The sequence below is a fragment of the Ailuropoda melanoleuca genome, chromosome 9 (genome assembly GCF_002007445.2).
Source record: "Ailuropoda melanoleuca isolate Jingjing chromosome 9, ASM200744v2, whole genome shotgun sequence".
Taxonomy (NCBI): domain Eukaryota; kingdom Metazoa; phylum Chordata; class Mammalia; order Carnivora; family Ursidae; genus Ailuropoda; species Ailuropoda melanoleuca.
In genome coordinates this window covers 100,079,108-100,104,198 of record NC_048226.1, presented here as the reverse complement: position 1 = coordinate 100,104,198, position 25,091 = coordinate 100,079,108, and the positions used below count along the sequence as shown (strand labels likewise).

Below are 25,091 nucleotides of genomic sequence, written 5' to 3'. Positions count from 1 at the left end.
GCTGCTTCCAGCATCCCCGTGGGAAGGCTGTGGCCTGAGGGGCCTGTGACCCCGTCTGTTGTTTGTTACAGTCTTTACCAAGTAGAGGAAAGTTCATTTTTTCCCAAGTTCACTGCCCCCTTGCCAGGCTGCACTGTTCTTGAGTCCGTGCTGTGTCCAGTTCCTTTAGCAGCTGCTTACTGATGACCTGCAGTGTGCTGGGCTTGTGCTAGGCACCGGGGACCTCCATGATGAGCAAAATTGGGTGTGGACCCTGCCCTGGTACAGCGTGCTCCTTCCTGGCCTCAGTGCTGCGTGTAATCCCCAGCATGTAGGTATTGAAACCATTTGGTGAATGCATAGCTTCTATCTCATCGATGGAGCAGACTGAAAGGTTTCCGGCTTAGTCGCACTATGCCGAGTGCTGTGGTGAACATGCGAAGGGAGTTTTAATGAACAAGATTAGTCTTATTGGAAGCCTGGCTCCTTTTCCAGGGGGCAGCCATGCACAGATGATCTGTGGTGGAAACAGATGAAGGATAAGCTGGGAGCAAGCCCGATGTCATCTTACGTTCTCATTTTCCTTGTTTTTGTTGCAAATCTCTCTCCAGAGTATTTCAGGGGCTGGTGAGATACTTGCTGATGTATCAGAATCCAACCCCGGATAGGTTTCATGGCAAGAGCTGGGCGCACAGTTCAGCTGATCCCCATAAGGGCCAGTGACCTGGACCATCTGGGCAGCATCTCCACCAGATAGTCTGATAAGCACGTGTCTCCTCTATTCTGTCTGGAGACTCTCTGGAACCATCTGGTTGCTTTGAGGGCCAGGTAGAGACTCAAGGAGCCCAGCTGCAGCCCGGATGTTAGAAGCCTAAGGACTGACTTCCCAGAGCAGGAGATGGAATATCACTGCAGCTTGTGGGGGTTACTCACATGCACGTTACTGGAGTGTGGAAGGACGCGGAGCAGGGTAGCTATTCCAAGTTCAGGGTTGCATGACCAGAGCAGGCTGTGCATTGCTGAGCAGTGCCTGTGTTTGGCCTCCACAGGCTATGACATTGTCACTGGGTTTTGCTGGAGTTTCACAAGCATAAGCCTACAAGACTATCGGCCCAGTGTGCTCAGTGTAGTTGGTCCTGACCAGGACAGCCGGCCTGGGACCTGCCCACGCCTGGCTTCTCAATTTTCCAGACTGCATTCTTCCCAGTAAGGAGAATATGACTTCAGCCGACCCCTCCTCCCTTGTAAGGCCGGGGCAGAGATGAACCTGTGTGCAGTGGACTGCCTCAGGTCACCCTTGACCCTTCCTAACTGACTTGTGGGTTATTCTCCAAGATGCTGCTTAATGGAGCCATGTCTTCCCATCCCCTGAAAAAAATCCAAATTTCTTAAAACAAGCTCCCTTTAAAACACAGGACACTAGGCTTTTCTGGTAGTCGTGTTAGGAGAAACGGCTTAATCTAACTGAATTTAATACAAATAGCTCCTGTCATCAGTACGGCTGATTTCTTGATCATCTTAAGTGAAATGCGGGTCTGCGTTTTGTGTCTGCTGGGGGTGGGGGGTTCAGCTTCTCGAGCTGTTGGTAATCCCTTGGCTCCGAGGCCTTTCATCTCCTGGTGGAGCAGCGCTGCGGCCAGGGCCATGCAGTTGCCCCGGCTCTTTGGCCTGTGGGCACAGACTTGATTGCTGTCTCCCTCAGATCCAGACATGGTAGCCATGCACACCTTACAATTCTTTTGAAAGGAATCAGGGCTCGGCACGCAGCACAGATTTCAGATTTGGCTCCGGAGAGTGGGGAAGGGCTTCCCGAGCATGAGAGCACACTGTTTCAGATCTGTGTGTGAGTGGGTGTGGTGTCTGGGTGTGTGTGTGTGTGCACGAGTGTGGTGTGTACATGTTTGGTATAGTGTGTGTATGAACATCACAGAGATCGATACACACAGTGCGTGTGATTGGGAGCCTGCCCCGCTGGTACACCTCTGTACTTTTGGTGTGACAGCTATCGTGCGTGTGCATGTCGCTATAACAGAATCATGAAATGACCACTAATGCCCGTCTGGCACCTACTAAATGCCAGGTGCTATTCTGAGTGATTTATATGGATGGGCTCACCTAATTTTCACAAAACCCCCCAGGAAGTAGTTTTGGGCACATTCCACAGGTGGGGAAACTGAGACCCAGTGAGATTCTCTAACTTGTCCCAGGTCACCAGCCCGTGAGGGGCAGAGCTGGGATCTGCGCCCAGCCATCTGGCTGCAGTGTGTGTGCTCTTGGCTCCGAGCTGGGGACCACAGAAGAGCATCTGGTTCTGCCAAGGCCTTTGTACTACCCCCGTTTTCCAGAGAAAGCTGAAGAGGTTGCAGTATTCCTCGGGTACCCTGCTGGTGGGTTCTGCCCCCCTGCGGGGTTCTCCCCACTTCACGTGCTCCACCCTCAGCCCAACAGGATGGGCAGAGATGAACCATTGCAGACTGTCCCTTGGCAGCTCACTGGGCCGCGTGGCACTTTCTGTCCATTTGGGTCTCTGACACCGGGAAGCTGAGCCGAGATGCAGGCTACCCCTACTGGGATGAGAACAACCCGCATCAGCATTCTCAAAGTTTACAGTGCAGTTTGGAAAACACAGTCATGGAAAAGAGGCTCATTAATCACTTAAAGCAGTCTTTCCATTAGTGTAATTTCTATTTATGACAATCTGCTAATTTATTTGAGTTCAAGTGGGGCTGGGCTAAGTCCCTGCACCTGTGCTTCCTCTATATCTGGCATGTGGGGTGCGACAGTCCATCTTCCTGGGGGGATGTCCGAGGGGCAGGCCTGCCCCCTCCAGGACACGCACCTAGAAGCCAGCTTGAAAGTGACCGTTGGCTGCTCTCATGCGATGGGCTTCCAGCTTTTGCTCGGTAGACTCTGGACCATGACTAGGAGTTCGGATTGTGGCGCTTCTTTCTCCTGGGAGGGTTGAGGCTGGTAGAGCTCAGGCCTGTGGATTCTCAGAGGAGAGTCTGGCTGCCTGCTCGGCTACAGACTCGTCCAGGGAAGAGTTGGTTGAGTAATCTTTTTTTTTTTCTAAAATGTAAGAGCAGTTCATGGTAAACTTCAGTTACATAAATAAAGACAAGGTCTCAAAAACTGCTCAGTGTTTTCAAATTGCAGTACATTACCAAATATTTCACTGCTTATGGTCTAGCAGAAGATGAGCAGGAAGGTATTTAATTAGCTTTCTGCATTTTCCTTGCATCTAGCTGTTTTTCAAAGATTTGGAAGCAAGCATTCATGGTTCTCAAGACACATAGAATATTAACCGAGTGTATGTGAGAATGCTGTAAGTAACAAGGCCATGCACAAATACTAAGTTCAATTAATGATGATGAATGACTAATACTAATATACAATCCTTGCACAGAAGACTGGGCTCCTTAAAAGTGGGAAGGCTCTCATCTTGGTTGGCCTTTCATCCCTCGCTGCTAGCACAGTACACATAGCAGGTGCTGACAGATACTTGGTGTGAGTCACTGGAATGGGGAGGCTCACAGATAGAGGTGGCAGGTGCAGCATAGACACACTACAGGGTGCAGCTGTCATGGCCAGGGGAGAAGGAAGGGGTGGCTTCTGGGGTGGGGCTGGCTTAGAGAGGACATCCCAGATAAGGTGAGGTTGCAGCTCCAGCCACTAGAAAAGCTGAAGAGGGTTCCAGGCAGGGGGGAGCACAGGAGTAAGGGCACCAAGGCAGGAAACCACATCATCTGTTATAGGAAGTACCGGTAGCTGGTACACATTCTTGGGTGCCAGGTGTACAAAGGGAGAAGTCAACAAGGAGAGAAAATCCTGGGGAACTTGTATGAGGTTCTGGGGAGTTGGATTTTATCCCAAGGGCAGTGGGTAGCCACTGCAGGGTTCTGAGCAAGGGAGCTGTGTCCTCAGACTCCTTTCAGGAAGACAATTCTGGTGGAGCAATGAAATGCCCTCCCCCCACCTCACTGCTCTGGGGCGTGCTGTCACCATGATGGATTTGTTTCTGTGTTGTGGGATTTTGCTGCCTTTTGGGAATTTGGCACAAGAGTCTACAAAGATGTACCAGGCAGTGCAGGGCTGTCTGCTGTCTCTTTCTGTCTCTTGATGAGGCCTTTACAGGGTGTTGAGTTGAAATGGAGGATCACTGCCAGTGTTGGGGTTCCTGTTGGGCTCCAGGTACCTGACACCCATTCCTGCTCTAAAGGGTTACAGTGGAAAACCAGAGCTGTATATGTGCAAAAGGAATATAACACGAGGTCTCTCTGAGCATGGGGATTATCTGTTATGTTTGGTTGTGTATCTTCTATAAGCATGGGCCTTCCATAGTAGGTGCTCAATAAATACTCAGTTACTCAAGCTTGTGTGAGTAGTGACTTGTTGAAAAAACATGGCCCTGTACTGATTATAACTTAAATCTACCAATATAATTCCATCTGCATTATTCCTGGGAAAACTCACATATTCAGTTGACTTTTACTGCCTCCCGGCTCTGTAGATCTGAATTAGGGACTTGGAGGTAGGGAGCCTAGTCTTTTCCCCCAAGGTGCTCACCCTGGTTTAGTTGGATCAGTTATGACAACAGATGTTTGGAGCCCAGGGTAACCAGTGCTACTGTGGGAATTAGGAGGAAGCCAGAGCTGAGGGACGGCCTGCCAGGTGTGTTGTTGCTTACTTTTGGCCGGATTGGGGCTGTGCTTGCCATGCAGGAAGCATCACCTGCCCCCATCCCCAACTTTCCGGGAAGGGACCTCACTTACATATGTCATGCAGTGCTGGAACTAAATACCATTATCTGTAGGACACACACCAATGCCCTGTATGGGCTTGAGCCAATATTGCTGAACTGATCTGTGTCCCCACTACCCTCATGTCCTACTTCAGAGCTTCATGGATCACCTCATAGGAGGAAGAGTGAGCCATTTAGGGTCCAAGAGATTTGCCCTTAGTGAGTGCATTCTGAGGTACCCGTTCTGAGTCTGTTCCTTTAAAGGCATCTTAAAGGTGAGATCCTGACCCAGTCTGTCTGCTACACTGTGAACTTAAGATACATCTCCCTGGAAACGTGTGGCATGTGTGCAGAAAGTCTGGCAGGGAATGAGCAGAGCACTTGGAGTCGAAGAACCAAATGTGAACCTCCCACTTCCCCTTCTTGGCTGTGGCTTTGGAAAAGTTTCTTACCATCCCTGAAGAGGTTGCATTGACCTGACATTGTTGTAAGGACTGTATAAGATGATCTGTAGGTAACTAACACATGATACATGCTCAAGAAAAAGCAGCAGGCATTTACTGAGCACCTGCTGCGTGCCAGACACAGTGTTCGTGACCAGGGACATCACTTACTCCCCTGGAGCTCACAACCATGAGCAGTCCTCTGAATCCAGCTAAGCAGTTGGGAAGGTGTTGCTGCCTGACATTGCTGGTTTGGGGAGGGGAGGGCAGAAGAAGTTCACACGGAGCAAGGTCCAGTCCCGGATCCTGGGCCTCATGGCTCACCACCTCCAAGGATTTGTGACCAGTAGGAGGAGTGAGTGAAGGGCAGTGACTCTCAGTACCTCAGCTGTGTCGTTGAGGCAGAAGTGGCAAGCACGGAGGGCACCATAAATGGAATTTGCCGTTCCCTGCTGGGAATTAGATGCTACCTGTGGGAGGCCCCAGAGGCAGAATGAGAGTTGTGCTAACCTGAGCTGGGAGCTTGTGTTCTCTTTTGGTTCAGGCCCATGGGTTGTTCATGATTACCTGTGGATGTGGCCTAGGAGACCTGCAAAGCCTGGGTCCACACCGACAAGGGTTCCACATCCTGCTGCGGAGTTACCATCCCTGCCCTCATAAGGGACAGGAGCAGAATCTCGGGACAATGACTACTGACTACTTGGAGATGTGACTGCTATGTCCCAGGTGACTAGAGAGGGCTTTAAAGGGAGGGAGCTTTTTCAGCACCACGGAGAGTTCCTGGCCGCCTCCCCTCTGGCTGGAGGCAGGTGGCTGGTCCAGCTCCATGCCTGCTGCCAGGGAACCACCGGTGGCAGCCTGGGGGCCCTGGCTTGATCTGTGCCCTGTGCACAGAAAGATCCTTTTCTGTCAAGTGGAGGTCATGGGTCCATGCCCAGGTTTACTGTGAAGAATTGACGCAATGTTTATAGTAAACTTCCAGAAAGCGGGGTCCAGAACATGGGCTCTAGGGTCAGACTGCTTGATCCTGCCATTTCATAGCTGTGTCAGCTTTCTTATTCTCACCATGTGCCCAAGTTTTTTTTAAAAAAATCTTTGAACAGAAATAGCAGTCCCTGCCTTATACCTGCCAGGTTCTAAAGTCTTAATTTAAAGATAATATTGAATTGAAAAGATACATATTATATACTTATCAAAGAGCCTCTCTCATGGAAAGCACTTTGGAAATGTTCTAATACAAGCGATGACAGGGATTATAGTCACCATCACCATTTATCGATCTCTTGCCCCAAATGCCAGGGTCTGTGTATTTAAGAAATAGTAGCTGCTGCCACCTCCACCTTCGTCATGGGATGTTGCAGTCTTGCCTGTAGTAGTGAGCGGTAAAGGCGGCTGTGTAACTGATTGGTCAGCTGGCTTTGCTTTTGTGTGTCCGGGCTCAGACACCAGACTGCTTTTTGGTGGTTTATGGGGCTGAAAGGGAGGGGTTGTGCATGCAGGTAATTAGCTTTATTAGCTCAGCTGTATAATTTTATGGCTCATGTCCGAAAGCAAATTAATACAGAAGTATGCTATTGGAATGGTTTCCAAAGCCCCAGTGCCATTTGGCAACTTTGTAATTACTCACATGCTAACTTGCTCCTCTCTAACTAATCATTTCAAAGCTCCTAATCCTGGCCACACTCATTAGGCACTATTTCTATTTTGCAAGCACCATGGTGCGATCTGCCTCGAAAGTCTGACGCATATGTATGTTTTGTAAGAAGGAGTAATATGCCATATTCTGAGGTCTTAATTTTGTACCCCTGGAGAGAATCAGGAAAGAAAGAAACATGAAAACATGCATGTTAAACCCAAATCCGCCAGCCACCTGCATGCTGAGCTCCTCTCCCTTCTGAGTGGGATGAGGTGTGTTGACTTTTATTAGCCCCGACCTAGGAACTCTGTCATGCCCACACGGTTTCAGGTCTCCAGCTGCTCCCAGTGTGGTTTCATAAGGTTACCAGCAGAACTGTACTCTTTATTTTTTCTAAAATTTTTATTTTAAATGTGTAAAATATGCATGTGGTTCAAAATTTTTTAAAAAAGGGTGTTCCACTCTTGTCCATCCTTCCCAAATGCCCATTTTTCTTCATTCCTTCCACATATTTTGGAATTTCTCTCTGAAACTCTAAGTAACACATAGACTTTTTTTGTTTGTTTTTACACAAAAGTATATGCTGTTTTGCATCTTGGTTTTTTCATTGAACTGTATGCCTTGGAAAACTTTGCATAGTCATAGCAAAATTTCTCCTTTTCCAATCACAGAGTGTGAATCTCGTGCCTGTATTCCCATAGCTTTGCCATTACGGGGGATTTCAAACTTTGGAACTTTTGCTGATCTGGTAGCAATATCATTGAGCGCGTCATCTTTTCTTTCTGGAGCTGCCATGCTGTGGGGAAGCACTAGTGTGCCAGAGTTGGGAGGAGCTCCGGGGGAATCCCTGTTCCATCCTCCCAGCTTCCGGTCCTCCCTCTGTGTGTTGTAACTGTAGCCTCCCACTTGAAGGGAACATGGAAAGCTCTTGCCACAGAGCCTGCCCCACCAGGAGTGTCCCCAACATTTATACTCTTCTGTGTCCCCCTCTCCAGGACCCAGTTGTATGTCTTTGAGTCTGAGACTTAGAATTCGCCTGGGAACATTTCCTGTACTGGGAATTGGTCATCACTCTGTGAGTGAATTTCTGTGTGCCTGTGAGTCATGTGGCCCATTAGATCCTTGATGAAACCCAAACCAAAAAAAGTGAAGCTGGCTCCTTTTGCTGGCACTGCTCATGCAATCCCACTTCCTCTCCATCTCTTTGATTATAGTGAATCACAGAGTGCTTTGCAGGGACCTGGTCATGAGCTAAGGAAGGGGGCTTGATGTCTTCTTTTTGAAAGAGAAAGTAGCTCTTCACATGGTGGCCACAGAGGGAGAGAAGGGAAATGTAACTGCTTTTCTCCGCTGCCCCGCTGGTCCCTAGGCTCAGTCCTTCATCAGACTCTACAGGGGATGTTTTCCCAACAGGGGAGTTGCCTCTAGATGGCGCTGGGGCCATGGTGGCAGGGGGAAGCTGACCTGAGTGAGTGGCAGGGCGCGGGCTCAGGACCGATTCAGCACAAGTGATGGCTCCCAGTAAGGATACCCCTCCTCATGATCACCAAGTAACCTGCACAGAGGTCTGTGCTCTCATTGGGGGCTGGCATTGGCCCACTCCTGGGTCACTCCCCTTGGGAGGGAGATGACCCCTTCCTTACCCTGCTCCCCCATGGATCTTGCTGGTTCAGGGACTGGAAGAGTGAGTCCCAGCATGGGACTGACCGGTGCCATCCTGTTTTAGAGACCCACCCCAAGTGAGAGGCCATTGCCTCAAACTTCTAAGTCCTTCTAGAAAGGGTGCTTCGTGTGTTTCCCCATGGTGGTGGGTTGTGCTGCTATGGCCAACTGAGCAGTAAGGATGGGAGCAGACCAGCCATGCGGTGCCTATGGTCGGGCTTGTAGTGCTGAGCGGTGGCCACGGAGGAATCCACAGAACTGAGGCAGTGTTGCCTCGGAGTGTGTTTGCATCCAGCCCCTGCCTCCTGGGCAGGAAGGAGGGCTCATGTTAGCCAAGAAACCCAGCCACACTCCCTGGTAGTGCCCTGCGCTGCTGGGTAATGGGCCAGGCCTCGTGGCCTTTCTGTCACTCACAGCAGGCAAGTTGCCAACGTTTCTCAGACTCTCTGTCCTCATGTATTGAATAGTAATAGCCACGTGTGCCTGGATTTGTCGTGAGGGCTCCAGCAGCTATCCCATGGTGATGCTGGAGTAATCCCATCAGAGGGTCCTACTCTCCTCACTCTAGCAGTGAGCGTTGTGGGCGACCCTTACCAGTGAAGGTCAGTCTCGGATGAAAACCACCATGCTTTCATTCATGGAGTGATTTCAACATTTATCACGCTGCCTCTGGGTCCTGGGCATTGTGCAAGATGGTGGCGCTTGAAAGATGAAAAAGGCACTCATGATGCATCCAGAGAAACAGATATTGAGGGATTGGTCCTGTAATGCTTAAGTACAGCCATGAAGAGCCCTGTCAGGGTACTATGTGACGGTGTGTATGTGCGGGCGCTCCACACGGGCCTTTGTGCATGGTCCAAAGACGGAGGAGGAGTCAGCCAGGTGGAAGAGGAGGGAAGTTCAGGCAGGGAGGTGCCTGCCCCCCCTCGAGTGGGTCTTTGCCCCTGTGTATGTGCTGGGCTCTGTGCTCCCCTCTCCCTCCAGGAAAGCTCTGCACTCTCCCCTGACGAGATTCTCTTCCTGTCACGATCCTCACCTTGAGAAATAATTTAATACGGTGTGTCGTATGTTAAAATTAGAGTATTCAGATCTGTGGGTTGAAAGGAAGAAAAACAATCACTCAGTCATTATCCATGGAAATTAAACACCATACAGTGTCGTGTTCATAAAAACAGAGACCTTCCCAGCCAATAAATTCTTAATATTAAGCAATTCCTCTTGAGAAAATTAACTTTCTGGGAACTGAGCGTGGGTTGCCATTTACTCAGGAGTCTGGCTATTTGCACAGGTAATGTTACCTGGGTGCTGGGGTTGAGAAAGCCCATTATCTTCAGCTGCTGTGAAAGTAGGTGGCCCAACCAGCGGGCTGAGCCCCTCTTCCTCCTGGGGGGAGCCAGGCAGCCAATCACAGACAACCACAGGTATTTCTGAACCCCACTGCAGACCTAAATGCCTGGTTCTGGGGAGAACAAGCTTCTAGGAGCTCAGAGTCCATACCAGAGACCAGCTCTTCCCCTTGTCTTAAAGTGGAGCAAACAGGCCTGGGTGGCTTTGGGCCCCCTCCCCATCCAGCCAGGAACCCCCACTCAACCTGTGAGTCTGATCAGGTACCCAGAGCCTGAGTGTGGCTCAGAGGAGGAAGCTAGAGGGGGCGAGTGGGCAGGAGCAGGCAGGAAGATGTGGGCCGAGAGGGTCCTTCATTCTGGAGCTTGACTTGACCAGAATTGGTCTCCGCATGAGGCCTGAGCCTGTCTTTCCATGCCCCCTCCCTCCTCGTGTCAGCCCATCACTTGCTGTGTCATCCCCCTGGGCTCCCACCAGTGGGGGTGGGACTGCCAAGTGCGGGGCCCTGAGGCCTGGGCACCTGCCCGGTCCTGTCTCTGACAGCTGGTCCTGTAGGGGGTGACTGCCCCCATCCTGACTTGGGCTGGGGAGGGGCCGTGCAGGTCACCCCTGAGGTCCAGCACATCCCAGATGCTGGTTTCTACCATTCATATTCCTCATGAGGAATATAGGGATTTGATTTGTCCAAGGTGTTGGAGGTGAGGGGTGCTGTATCCCCGAAGGGCCTTGGTTGCCATTGGGAGGATGAAAACTGGCAGGACCCTCCCCTGCTGGCTTCTGCCCCCACCCCCCTGTGCTGAGAAGCGGGCACCCCTCACTGAGCTGTAGTGATGCACCCGGGTGACGGGGCATCTGGGGATTGGGCCCCCTGGCAACTTTCATGGGGCAGGGCCAGCAGGGCCTTGGGGTCAGGTGTGGACACTGCGACTCACTCACACTGTGGCCTTGGTTTCCCCTTCGAGTGGCAAGCTGCTTGCACTGACGCCTTTGCAATCCTCCTTTCTGTGTCCATGAACGTGAGGACTCCAGCATCCTCAGAGAAGTGGGAGCACACGGTCGCTGACGTCCTGTGACTGACATCTCAGTGTGATGTCTTCAGGGCTCACCTATGCTGCAGCTTGGGCCAGTATTTCCTTCCTCTCCATGCTGAGTGTCCTGCATTGTGTGCCCAGACCACTTGTTGCTTATCCACCCGTCTGTCCACGGACACTTGGGTTCCTTCCACCTTCTGGCTCCTGTGATTCATGCTGCCACACCCAAGGCATCCAAGTCTCTGAGACCCTGCTCACTTCTTCTGGGTGTCCCCCCAGAAGGGGGATTGGTGGTGGCCAGCTTTGTCTGTTCGTGGGTCTTTCTCCCCCAAGCCTGTGAACCTCCTGAGTCTCGGGGCAGCCTTAGTTGTGCCTCCCCAGCCACCCTTGTGCCTCACCCTAAATGTCCACTCCAGCAGCCCCTTGTTGACCCAGGAATGAATGAGGTAAACAAATGAGTCCTAATGCCCGGATTGTCCCAGGACCACACACGATCGTTCCAGGTGTCACGCAAAGTCTAGCAGTCCTGCACACCCAGACTGCGTAAGGGGATGGCGAAGATTGCATTTGGGGAATTCTTCTCAGGGAGCGAATTATCTCTGGAAGCAACGCCTTGGTAAATGGCTTGTGGTGGGGTAAGATCCCGGAAGGAGTCTGAGGCACCAGCGGTGGGGGCTGAATCCCTGAGGTGAGGGGAGTAGTGAGGAGAGGAGGGAGGAGCTAACACTCGCAATAGGGGGCATTTATGCTGTGCTCACGGTGGCCAGGACTGCTGTTCCATTTGTCCCTCGGGACAGTCCTGTGCAGCTCGTGCTGCTGTTGAGCCCGTTTACAGATGGTGAGACAGACCCAGAAAGTTTAGGTAGACTGGCTGGTGCCTGTCAGCGGCGGTGCCAAGACTCAGCGCTCGGCCAAGAGCGTCTGGAACCCGCCTTTCTAGTGGTTGGGGGGCCGTGCTTTTTGCTCAGAGCTGCAGTGCCACTGCATGGTCCCAGGTCCAATGGGGAGCTCAGCTTGGCTGGAATGAGCCTGCTTTCACATCTGCCCAGCTGACGTCAGGTCTGTGTAGAATGGAGCAAGCAGCTTGGGTGCCCTGGAGCTTGGGGCAGAGAAGGCCCCCAGCGTCTGCAGAGGGCACCAGCAAGAGTCAGGCACTGTGCTCCGGGTAGAGAAGTTTTCGGATCTCAGCCTTTGGGCTGCGTGTTGAGGGCCATGGGCTCCGGAGGGGATGGAAGCGAGGCTCCTGTACCTCTTATTTAGGACATTTACCCATCCTGAGTTTGCTTATTCATCAAAGAGTATCTACTGAGCAACTCTGTGAACAGGCCCTGGTGCAGGCCCCGGGCCAGGGCTGGGCCCTCGTGCAGCTGTCAGGCTGGCGGCCAGGCTGAGTGCTGGAGGACAGGCACAACTGGTGTGGATTGCCGCAGAGACGCCTGAGTGCCTTCGGAGCAGGGGGCTCAGGGAAGCTGGAGAGTCAAAGGATGGGAAGACGACAGGAAAAAGCATTTCCAGGCAGAGCACAGAGGTGGGAGGTATGGAGTCCAGAGAGCACACGGTATTTTGGAAGGACTAAAAGGAGTCCAAAATAACTAAGAAGGACTTAGGGGTGGAGAGGGAGGCAGGGATTCTAACAGGTCACTGTGCTGGGCGGAGGCCTGTTGTTGTTCGGTCAGCCCTGCCCTCTCTAGCTTGCCTGTATGCTGGGTCGCCGTGTCTGCTCCACAGTGCCCCTCCACCCAGGCGCTCCCACCCAGGTGATCCTGCGCCCCCCATTCTGGCCAGGCCCTTTAGCAGGAGAGACTGGGAGCTCTAGTTGCCCTTCCCCTGGGACCCCTGTGCGTCTGGCCTCAGCCAGGGGCTGCTCTGCCTGCACGGCTTCATCCCCACACAGCTGTCCTCAGGCTTGGTGAGCTAGGTCCTCCATTCCCATGCTGTCGTCTTCACCAGAATGTCAGCCTCTCAAGTTCAAGTTCGTGTCTGATCATTTCAGTGTCCTTTGCACGTCTCTATCCCTGTCTGGTTCAGATACACTGTGTGTTTGTTGAATGAAATTAACTTGCTAAAGGCAGAAAGAAGCGGGTTTTCTCCTCACTTAACTAATCAGGGAAGGATGTCAGGGACTAAATTCTTCCCTTTTGATTACAACTTAAATTCGGTGGCTTTAATTTATATAGGGAAAGGGAAAGAGTCTTGCAGATCTGTTTCTGAGAGCCACATTGGCTGTTTAATATTAGTGCCCAGGAGACATCTGTTTTCTGCATTTCTAAACCTAATTTCTTCATCCGCTGATACTTGCTGAGAGACTGTGACTTCCTCCATTATGAACTCGCCTAAGTGAGCCCATTCATAATAATATGTGTAATTACATCAAGATGTATAACACGACAGACATGAAACCAGCACGAAGCTGACACGTGTCCAGAAACGCATTTCTTTACATTGAACAATGAGCCACAGTTTGTTTTATCAAGGAAAGCAACCTTCCATTTCCTGTATTCGTCTCCCCCGACGCAAGAATGCTGTTGGATTAAATTATCCCAACAGATTTCCCTTCTTTTTGTGACATTAGCTTGATTTACCTGATTTGGGTTGAGGGAAGAGAGACACTTGGCATGTTGCGATGCCTGTTTTCCGCACTCAGGTCATGTCTCAGTGGTTGGTTAGACATCATTTGAGAAGAAGGGGACACAGAGCTGCTGTGGGAGGTTTCCTGTCCGGGTGTCTGTAGAAGCTTCCAGAGCGCCGCCTCCTGTCCCTGGGGCTCAGCAGGAGCCGGATTTTCCTTGACTGGCCCTCACCCGTCTCTGAAGCGCACAGGCGAGGCGAGCGTGGAAGGACTCCTGAACCAGCTCGTCCTGGAGCACCTGCAGCTGGCCCCTCTGCAGTGGGGTGAGTACCCGCCCATACCTCTGGGCCTGCACGCGCCTTTCCCGTGGGTGACCCTGTCGGCCCGGTGGCTGGCCGTGGCAAGTCTGCGTCTCGCCTGAGCTTGGCCCTTCAGGTGTGTCCTGTCAGCACACACTTGGGAAGGGTCAGCGCCTCAGATACACACGTGGTGATGGGTGTCGAGATGCCCACGGGCTCCGGCTGCTGCAGACTTTGACATCACCTGTGGCGGCATGTGGCCTTGTCCCCACAGGCGTGTCTTCTGTCTGTGTGTCTGGATCTTGAGTGGTTGGCGCGGTGGGAGAGGACGGGGTGCTGCTCCGTGCTCACTCCTCTCTGGATGAGCTTCGACAGCTGCTTCTGGGGTCGGCACAGAGAGTGCGTGTTTGGTAAACACCTGAACTTGGTCCTCAGCCCGGGAGGTAGGATTCACTATGACTCGCACCCAGAGCCACGTTTGCTTCCTGTTGCACCAGCGGCTTTGACCCTGCTCTGTGCCTTCCTACAGCAGCCAGAATTATCTTACTGAGGACTGAATTACGTGTGTTGTTACTGAAGTGAGAGGCTTTGTTATTTTCTGGAAATGATTTCATTATCTAATCTATTTTAGGTCAGATGCTAGCAATCAGCTATGTTTTACCCCAGATGTCATTGTAAATTAGTATCACGTGTTTTCTCCAGTTAATTAAAGTATCTTCTCCCCCTTTTGCATGCGAGAAACACATGGGAATTGTCCCAGGGGAAATGGGCCTTTCTGTTGGCCTTCCCTTGCTTCCCATCAGTTTGCAAGGTCCCCTGTACTGAATGGGGGACCGCTGCCTCTGCGGGTCCCCCTGCTCCCACAGATGAAGGCCGGCAGGCGTCCCATGAGCGGCCGACACAGAGGCAGCGGGGGACTGCATTTTACTCCGTGCATCTAGCCTGAGGGAAGGCAGGGGCATTTCTGCAGAGAGTCAGTGTGTGCACCTCTGGGGGCTTCCCTCGGCCCCCACACACTTTTCTAGGTTGGAAAGTCCTAGCTCTTGGTTACCTGGGCACAGCCAGCTACTTCCACCCGATGTGGGCAGCTGAGCAGGGTCAGACACCCAGACCCTCCCGCCTCCGGGGCTGGGACAGGCCCAGGGAACCAGTCCCGTGAAACAGAATGAAATAAAACGTGGTTAACATATTCTGTTCCTCATAAGAACTTCCCCGAGGCCCAAACAGTCACACGGCAGGCACCCCTGCAGTGGGCCCAGGAGGGTCCAGACTCCTTCCAGAGCCCAGTGGGAGGGCCCTGCATTTGCACTGGATTCCTTACAGGTGTGTTTAACTTTTCTGTTTGTTAACAGCGTTTGGGTCCGCTGTCCTACCCACATCGTGGGCATGCCAGTGTGTTGGTAGATAACACAGGTATTAATAGTGTTCTCCTGGAGAAGAGTCATGGCTTGAAAACAAAATAATCCTGGGACCTGGGAGGCATTTGTGCCAAGAGGCCTTGCTGGAAGGGCGTGAACTGCTTCCTCCACCCCTGTAGTGTCCCTGGGAGTCTGACCGCACTGAGGTCGTGCGCTCACGGCATTAACACCCCCCAGAAACCACGTGTGATGTTTTCCCGACCCAAGTATCATAATTTGGTCCCATATCTGGCTGTTTCCATTGAACATCTTTAGAACAGATTCTTGCTTGATTTTCTGACTAGACCAGTTTTCTAGTTGCGGAGTTACTTAAGTCAAAAGGCGTGAATGTTAGACTCTTGACTGTTTTGTCAAATGAACATGTGACTGTTGGTGGCAGTGTGGCTGTTGTGGGAACCGGGATTCTGAGGTCCCTTTCTGTGTGTTGTGAGCACCGTTGCGGTGTGGTGGCCCACGCGAGCTGGTGGCCAGTTTTGTCTGCCTCCCCAGACCCCTGACTGTCCCCAGTGGAGCAGCGTCTTCAGCCCTGGCCTCAGCTCATGGAAAGCCCACCTCCCGTCACCTCAGCTGTGGGCCCGACATCTCGGGCCGTGGGTCTGCCCGTCCCCTGTGCCCACCGTGGTCGGGGTCTCCTAACTGCTAACAGGGCCTCCTGGCCTGAGGGGGTTCAGAGTTTTCTGTGCAGGTTGCCTGGCCTGGGCCCTCACTTACCCAACAGGTGCTTCTAGACCTTCCGAAAGTTGGCCCACTTGGCCCAGGCTGGCTGATTTCTTTCTCTGATTCAAGTAGGCTCAGGTGGGCAGCTCAATTAGAACCCGTTATTTTGAAGTGACCATTTTGCACGTGCCTGTTACGTGGCAGGCGAGGTGCCCGGACCTCACATCATCACTTCTCACACCCCTGCATGCTGCGCATGTCCTTCTCCAAACAAGGACACTGTGGCTTGGCCAGGTCAAGGGTTCTGTCCAGCACCTACGCAGCCGAGAAGTGACTGGGCCAGGTTCAAAGGCCCTCACACTGGAATCTTGACCTTTCCACCAGGTCACTTGATCAAAGTAATATAGTCTTACTGTGGAAAGCTAGGGAAAATCAGAAAAGTTAGAGAAGAATTACCCTTTTCCCACCCCCAAAACAACCTCTATTTCATCGAATTTTTGTGTACTTCTTAGTCTTTTTGCTATCCTCAGATTTAAATTTTGTTCATAGAGATGATCATACCATGTTTGTACTTTGGTGTCCTTTTTTTCTTACTTGACAAAACACAAATATTCCTCGTGTTACAAACATGTCTTTTGCGTGCCGTTAAAGGCCAGGTTATAATTTCATCAAATGGACGCAAGGTAGCTTAGCCCTTGTTCTGCTCTTGGATGTCTTGGTCATTTTGAGATGTTCATTGTTCTGTAAACCACACACAGTGGCTCGCACAGAGAGCTCTTCTGTGTTTTGGTGTCATTCTTTCTGCAAGGATTCTCTGAAGTTGTTCATATTTTCGGGGTATCGGTAGAGCACAAACGTGTCCGTGTTGGCTGTGTGATGGTGGTGGCGTCACCCCGTGGATGGGCATGCCGCTCCCACCGAGCTGCTGTGGGTCTCGGTCCTGCCTCTGCTGCTTCCTCGTGGAGGGACTTCCCTGGGCAAGTGGACGAGCTCTCTGAGCCTCAGTCTCTTGCTTGTGACCTGGGGATGCTGAGAGCACTAGGTCGTCAGTGAAGGTGTGAAGAGATGCCTGTGATCCTGGCGAGAGCGTGTTCCTCTGCTCGTCCGAGCGGGTGGGGGACCACTGGAGTTGCTGTGTGCCAGTCGCGGTCGTGGAAAGGAGGGAGTGGAGATTCTGGGGTGCATCCAAAGGCACGGCGGGATAGGGGCAGGTCAGAGCCTCGGCAGGGCTGGGGTGGGGCCTGGGATGGGACCCCAGGGCGGCATGGTGGGGCTGTGGCTTCCCGTGTGCTTCTCGTCTCCGTCCGGAAACTGTCCTGTGAACGAGGGGGGCCGCACCTCCGCGCGGGAAGACAGAGCGGGTTGCAGAGCCCAACCTGCTCCCTGACAGTCTGTCTAGGGGCTGTTTCTGGTCCATTCCATCGGTACTGGTCGTGGTGACTAATGAGGCTGAGTTGATCCCGGTGTCCCCTACCGTGCCCCCTTCTCCCTCCCTCAGCTGGTGACACCTTTCGTATCTTCCTAGATACATCAGTGATGGGCTGTGCTTTCCTCGACTGCCAGCAAATGCAGATTAGGTGTTGGCTACGTTACATGGGGGGTATTTTCAGTGCACATTTGCCACATCACCATCCCGTGAGCCCCGTTGTGCGCTCCGGCCCCGAGCTGTGTTGTGCGGGCAGTGTGCGCACGCATGAGGGCAGGTCTAGGAAGCAGCAGACACATGAGACTGGTGTGGGGACACCCACCACCCTGCCTCAGGGAGCAGCACGCCCTCACATTTGGGGAGCAGGACACAGTGTCCAACCCGCACAAGTCACCACTATGCCCTTTCTACAAAGTAGGAAGTATTCAGGGCTTTCTGTTACCTAAGGTTACATGGAGAATGTAGATTCTTGGACTGCGGGTTTTGTCTGTTCATTCAGTAGATACCTATCTACTGCCCTGCTCTGTACAGGCACTGTCCCAGGTGCCGGGGACCCACATGTGGGTTAAACTCCATCCCTGCCTTCAAGACTCTCCTGGTCTGATGCAGGTGGTAGACCCAGGCCCATTAACAGACCAACCACACACAGCCTGGTGTGTGCTAGGTGGGAGCTCGTGCGGGTGAGCCGGAAGCAGAGGCAAGAGGCAGCCTGGGAACCCAACTCCGGCCCCACCTTGTTACGAAGGAGCCGGCTGTGCCCTTGGGGCCGAGGCACAGGACCACCTGCAGGGCCGTCCTATCTGACAGTTGCTCCTCCCGTCTTACGGCACCTGCTGCGTTCAGCCAGCTCCATTCAGGAGTCTGGATCTGAGGGGCCAGGAAACCAGGCTGTATTTGCCTTGAGGGTGGGCTGCATCCTGGGGACCGTCCTGCAAGGTGTCCTTTTGTCAAATTGTGTCACGCAGAGGCCTTGCGTGGTTTTGTTTCTGACCTGAGACTCGTGTGGGTTGGCTACAGTAAGTCACCAAGGGCAGTCATGTCTCAGACGCCTTGGGAGAGAAAGTGAAGAACCAGGTTCCAGCCAGCTGTCCAGCAGGGCAGTCGGCAGCTGCAGGTGGCCGCAGATGGCCCAGGCCTCCCTGAAGGCTGAGCCTGCCCACTGACCCCTGTCTGTTTCCCAGGTAACTTAGCCACGGCATGGGGCTGTGGATTTCTCCAGACCTTTGCTCCCGGGTGAGAGTGTTAGCCCGGGGGCCCACTGACGAGGCGGGCTTTGCTGCGCCGGTCTGATCAGATGGTTTTGGTAAGCCAGGGAGGCTGGTCAGCCCTGGCCGAGGACCCCTGCCCTGGAGCCCAGTGATGGCCAGTGGCCATTCTGCCTGAGATCCAGCTGGCCAGGCAGTGACCAAGGGGCCATCTTACCATCCCTTTGGCACCTTTGCCGAATACAAATATGTAAATATATAAAGTACAGAAAAATAGAAAAAAATTGTAAAGGATATAAAAGTAGTTATATTATTTTTGAAGAAAAAAGTGATTAAAAAAAACCCCCATACACAAAGAAAAAGCCCGAGTCCACTCCTGATCCCCTCCTTGGGGATGACCCTGTGGGCTTAATGGGTCCCCTCCAGTCCTTTCCCTGGTGGCTGGCAGCCCTGACAGAGGGGGCTGACTGGGTGCGCGGCGTGCCCCACATGCTCTGTCCGCACGGCCGGCGAGGGAGGCACCCAGGTCTGCATCCACGGAGGGACCGAAACCCGCAGAGTGTCTGCTACACGCAGCTCACAGGGCCGTCCCATGTTCTGAGAGGGAAGCATGGGAACTTCTGTGAGACCCCCGTCTCCCCTCTCCTCACCTCGCCCCCTCTGCCCCAGTCTGCTCCTTGGTCCCCAACATCCTAGTTTTAAAAACAATGTTTGGGAGTGCTGCTTAATTGTGATAATTTGCCCCAAAAGCGTAACTGTATTTGTGGGGTGCTCTCTGCCACGCATCAGGAATGCTGTCGGGTCCCTTTCTGTGTCACTTCTTTCTTCTCTGTAATCACCCACTGAAATCAGCATCATTATACATCTTATAGAAGAAACCAGCGAGTGGAAAGATGACAATTTGTCCCTGAAATTGCTATTTCCACGTCTGATCTGCTCCCTGAGAAGAAGGGTCCTCACTCTGGCAGCTTCCGGTTCTTCCTTACGCCCCCTGTACTACTCCCCACACCCCAGCAAATAGCTACTGAGCCCCTTCCGGGTGCCTGTCTGGGCTATGCTCAGGGGGACTGCCCCTGCCTGCACCGCTCGTGGTCCCCCTCACCTTCAGCTGCCTGCCACGTGCTTTCAGAGACACCTTCTTAGGAAGGGGATTCCTGCAGTGGGATTTGCCTATGGGAGAGGAGAATGGGACATGGGGCCATGCCGTGCATTTCTTGACTCTGAATCTGGGAATAAAGGTTCATGTCTCTGCAGCGTGGTGTGTGGTGAGCTGGCATCTCCTGGTGCCCTCTGGCTCCTCGGGCCAGAAAAGGCCATCCAGCAGGAGACAAGAGACGAAGCGTCCACACTTGCACTGCCCCTCCCTCACTGCTCCACAGGTGCTAAGAGGGCGGGTGTGGGTGCAGCTTTCAAGCTCTGAGAAGACACAAAGGAGAGAGTCTGAGATCTGCAGGGTGGCAGGTGCCAGGTTTCCAGTCCCTGGTGGGCAAAGAGTTCATGAGAGCTCCCTGCCCACCAGAAGTGGGCCGGGCACCCTGGTTATGACAGACCCAAGCCACCGAGCCAAGAATGTCCCAACTTTCAGACTCAGACCCACAATCCACACAACTCCCTTTGTGGAGAACCCCCTGGGATGGGCCTCTGCTGGCTTTGAACGTGTCTCATGTCACATTGTCCCCACAACAACCCCAAGAGTTTGGAAAAACACCTTTGTTTTATAGAGCTAGAAAATCAGCTCATGTCCCTGTCACTGGTATGTGGGTGGCAGACTGAGGAGTGATTTCAGGCCTGACCCGACAAGGCTCCCTCTATCTGCACTCCTGCCTCAAAGGGAGAGACCCTGATCAGAAACAGGCAACCCACCCCCACCCCCCCAAATGTAAACCCGGCAAAGCCGTGCACTCAGTATTTGGTCTGTTTCCTTTGCAAAGATAAAATTGTGCACAAATGAGCTTCAGAATTCAAGTGGTGCAGAAAGTTCTGTATGTAGTCCCCTTCCTGCCGCCATCCTCCCCCAGAGCACCCTGTCCCACTGCCCACACTCTGCAGGCATCCTCTGTGGTCTTGTCCTCAGTGGGAGCACGTGACAGCTTCCTGCCGCTCGTCTCTCTCACTTAGGGATGGGTGTTGGGTATCAGTCCCTCACAGCACACGTGGAGCCCCCACATTGTTTCTAACTGCTGCATAGGACGTGTTGTCCCTCACGGACTCTCTTCTCACCGACCCTCAGGAGGCTTCCAATCGTTTGCTGTTATAAACACTGTTGGAGCCAAGAAGGGTGCCAGTCGTCACGTGAGTAGGCGAGCTGGAGGATGCTTATTTTAAATTCAGCAATCTGTTTACAAATATCTTCCGTTTTTGTGTCATGCTTAGAAAGACTTCCCTCCTCTAGATTATATAGATATTTTAAATTCTCATACTTCATACTGTGGGCTCATCCATTTTAACATTTAGGACTTTTATTTATGTGGAGTTGATTAAAGTGTGAGGAAAGAGGCGTGGATCCACCCTTTTTCCAGAAAACTATTTAATTGTCTCCAAGTCATTTAATAATAATCTCTCCACTAATAAGCGACATCATTTTTCTCATCTGTTCAGGAAGATTTTTGAGCTCTCTTCCGTCCATCCGTCTTGTCTACCCATGAGCCAGTACCGCCCTCATCGCTATTATGGGTTTAGAGTATATTTTAATATTTGCTTGGATATTTGCTTCAATGTCATTTTATTCCCTTTCTTTCTCTCTTGTTTCTTCATTTAAAATTGTAGTAAAAACACATAAATTTGCCGTCTTGACCATACGGTCCAGTCATATTAACTGCAGTCATGTTGTCACGCAGCAGACCTCTACCTTTTCCGTCATGCAAAATCAGAACTCTGTGTCCATGGAGCAGCTTTCATATTTTTATTTATTTATTTATTTATTTTATTTTTAGACGATTTTATTTATTTATTTGTCAGAGTGAGAGAGCACAAGAAGGGGGAGGGGCAGCAGGAAAAGCAGGCTCACCGCTGAGCAGTGGCCCGATGTGGGACTCCATCCCAGGACCCTGGATCACGACCTGAGCCAAAGGCAGATGCTTAACCGACTGAGCCACACGTGTGTCCCAGCTTTCATATTTTTATGTAACTTCAGAAAGAGCTCATTTTTAAAAAATTAAATTTCTAATGGTATCTAACTGCCTCTTCACCTGAGGTCATTTCCCCTCTTCTGTTTCTTTTATATAATTTTGCTTCCTCTTCTTTTTCTTGATTCAGCTGGTTAGTAGATGATTTACTCTGTTCTTCAGTTCTCATCCCTTCTCTCTAATTCTGTCCCCACCTTCATTTTGCTTTACGGGGCTGACTGTGTTAGTTTGTCTTCACTGATTGAGCTGCATATTTAATCCATTTATTTAAAATTTTCTGTTATTTCTATAATCACTTAAGACTATGAATTTTCCTACAATTACTGCATTAGCCATGTTCTGATATTTAGCATTTTCATGATTGATATTTTTTAGGAATTTTGCAAATTTAGTTTGTTTCGTCTTTGTCCCAAGAGTTGTTTAAAACCTACATGTTTTCTTTCATTTCCCGAAATTGTTCTGGCTTTCTAATGTAATGGCACTGTAATCAGTTTAGTGATATTTTCACCTCTGGAATTTACTGAGGTTTCTTTGTGGTTTTTTGTGACCAGTGCACAGACATTTAAAAGGAAGGCATATTCCTTATTTTAAGTATATTGAGTTGCAAAATATATCTGTTATCCTCCCTCATCAATTGCATTGCTTAGGTCTTTAGGACCCTCACTTACTTGACCCGCCACGGACTTCGAGAGGTAAGCTACACCTGCTGCTGCTGCCGGTCCTCTTCAGCCTGACGTGGCGGCGCTGTGTCCTGTCATATGCGCAGCGCGAGTGTGGGTGGTCCTTGGTGCACAAATGTCCTCCTTGTTCTCATTTTGCCGCGCCCTCTGTCACTTAAGTGCCGTTCTCTGTCTCCTTCCGTGTTTGTTGCCTCATTTGATACTGTAACCCTCGTCCCTGCTTACTTCCTGTTCGGCTGGTATGCCTTTGCCTATCATTTTATCTTTAGCATTTGAGATTTCCTTTTTTTCCCATGTGGTTCTCTTAGAGGAAGCCTGAAGTTGAATTTAGCTTGCAATCCAACTTTAAAGTGTTTTTCATTAATAGGTGAGTGTAGGCCATTAACATTCCTTGATATGGCACGTATGTGGGTCTTTTCTCTGCTGTATATTCTGTTGCGTGTTTTGTTTTTAGTCTTTTATCTTGACTTTTGTGGTCTGTGTTTTCTTGGTTTCGTTTTCTGTGATGATTTTATTTTTCTGCCACTCTCTTCCTAAAATCTCCTACTTCTCTTCGCTGACCTCCCTACCCTCACCACCTTCTAAGGCCTTGCCTGCTGTGTTCTTCTTCGGAGTCCTTATTCTCTGAAAATTCATCATATATATATATATACACACACACACACACACAGATTTTCCCCTTGTGTATCTCTGCACCCCTCCTGGGGTGTAAGCTCTGTGGAGGAAGGCTCTGTTCTTCACTGGATCTCAGCACCTAGATCAGTCACCAGAACATTTAGTGCGTGCTGAATAAATATTCGCCAAAGGCATGAGTAAGGTAGTCTTCACAGTGTGTCTCTGGAGTGGGTAGTTTTACTCCTGTGTTTCAGGGGAGAAGAGATGGAAAGCGTGTGCAAAGCCATTCAGCCTGTGAGTGGCAAAGCGAAGACTGGGACGAAGTCCCTGTGATCTTGAAATCCGTGTCTCTCCCATCACATCACACTTCCTAGGACCACATAAGGAGCTAGTGGCTCACAGCTGGATCTCAGGCCTGGCTCTGCTGACTTCTAACCAGACGTTCCACGGCACCACAGCCCTGTAGAAGGAAACAGAAGGAAGTCGTTTCATAGTTGTGCCCAGACTTGCAGAAAAGTTGTAAATACAGTAGTGAGAATCCTTTTTCTGCACCATTTTAGAGTAAGTGGCCCAATCCACTGTAATCCCCTGTTTCTTTAATGCATATTTCCCCCACACAGGGCATTCTAGTGTGTAACACAGCATGCCATCAAAATCAGGAAATGGCCTTCCAATCTTCCAATGCGCCATCCAGTACTGAGAACCCACTCAAGTGTTGCCACTTGTCCTACCAAGTGTCCTTTGTACTTAAAGGGTCTGCATCTGGTTTGGAATCCCTGGCTTCTCTGAGCTCTTTGATGTCTTTAGTCTCCCTTCATCTGGAATAATTCCTCAGTCTTCCTTTGACTTTGATTATCTTGGTGCTTTCAGATATTTCCAACCAGCTCTTTCTAGGATGCCCCTCAGCTTGGGTTTGTGTGATGTGTCCTTGCGACAGGATTCAGTGTATGTGTCTTTGGCAGTAACGTCGTGGTGATGCCTGTCCTCCCCATGTCTCAGGGCAGCTCGTGAGTTCCATCGTCCTCTTGCCAGTGATGGTCATTGTGATCATTTGTTGGAGGTGGTGTCTGCTAGCCTTTTCTATGAAGTCCCCACCCCACTCCCAGGATCTCAGCCTCTCATCCAAGGGGAGCTGCCCCACAGATGCCCCTGATTCTTGCCTCCCCTCCAGCTCATGCTCCGGACCCCAGCCAGGCTGCCCTCTGTGAGGACGCCCTCTCCCCCTGACTTGGGCTCTAGTATCCTGCATAGGGTGGCTCTGTTGTGCAGATGCCCTCCACACCCAGCCTGGTCCGTGGCTGCCCCCCTGCCACAGCCTCCCTGTGGTCCCAGAGCGACTTGTCCAGGAAGGTGGGGAAGGGGTCTGCTCAGCTGCCTGTGACATTAGGCCAGGCCTTGGCCTCTGGTGGTCCCTTTCCTGGCTGGTTAGTTGTGCTTGTTCTTCTAGGCCCAGGTAAGCTGGGAGCTCTTCTCCAGCACCCCTTCCTCTGTACCTGTCGCAGGCTCTCTGGGAACTCACAGGGGCGACGTCTGCATTATGTTCATGTCCCTGCACCCCAGGCCTGTTCCTTACCTGATACCGAGTAGGCACGGAGCAAATGCTTGCTGAATGAGCCTTCAACAAATACGTGTTGAGTAAGTGAGGGAGAAGCAGTCCATCTCCTCGAGGAGTTCACAGCCTGTTGGGGAGAAAGGCCATGTTCCTAGCAGACAGAAATACCCGACTTCGTGGGGGAAAGCCTCTCTGGTCATCTGTAAAGGCGACAGCAGCCTTCTGCCAGACCCCATGGGGAGAGCTTCTCTCCTCCTGCCCCTGATCACAGGGAAATCAAGGCAATGAGCCTGATGGTTTGAGCTGGTGTTAATTAGTCCAGGTGTGAATCAAGCCCAGGTCTCTGGGTTTCTTACTTCCAGGAGTTTCCAGGCAGAGCTCACGTCCGTGTTTCCCATGGCCTCATGCCGCTCTCTTGGACCTGTTGATACTTATTTTCAGCATCCCAGGATGCTGGTGTCTGCCCACACTCACTGGCTCATGGACCCCAAGGACACTCACCAAGAGGTGAACAACTACAGGTATAAGTCACCTTTGTCACCAGCAGATGGGACAGGCCCCAGACCCGCCCGATACAGGCCATGAGCGTTGGTTATACCGGACTTGGCATCCAAAGCCCTTGCCATCTGCCTAGGTTTTTTTCCTCCAGAACCAGGACCCTGGCAGCAGGAATCTTTACAGTGCTGTCGTGAGGCAGCTCCTGAAGGGT

The 25,091-nt window shown here is 51.5% G+C and overlaps 1 protein-coding gene across 7 annotated transcripts in view; it reads left to right on the top strand.

The window, feature by feature from the left end:
* TRAPPC9 (trafficking protein particle complex 9) overlaps positions 1-25,091 on the top strand; it is a 601,443-nt gene that overhangs the window by 469,105 nt on the left and 107,247 nt on the right. For 4 of the 7 annotated variants that reach the window (XM_019801179.2, XM_034668653.1, XM_034668654.1 and 1 more), the window contains one exon: positions 13,638-13,728. The exons of 1 other annotated variant lie outside the window; for it this stretch is intronic. In XM_019801179.2, the coding sequence (XP_019656738.1) occupies positions 13,638-13,728 (91 nt within the window). Of the gene's footprint in view, positions 1-13,637; positions 13,729-20,640; positions 20,770-25,091 lie in introns of those variants that run through there. 2 more of the 7 variants (XM_034668656.1, XM_034668655.1) reach the window with 2 other exon arrangements.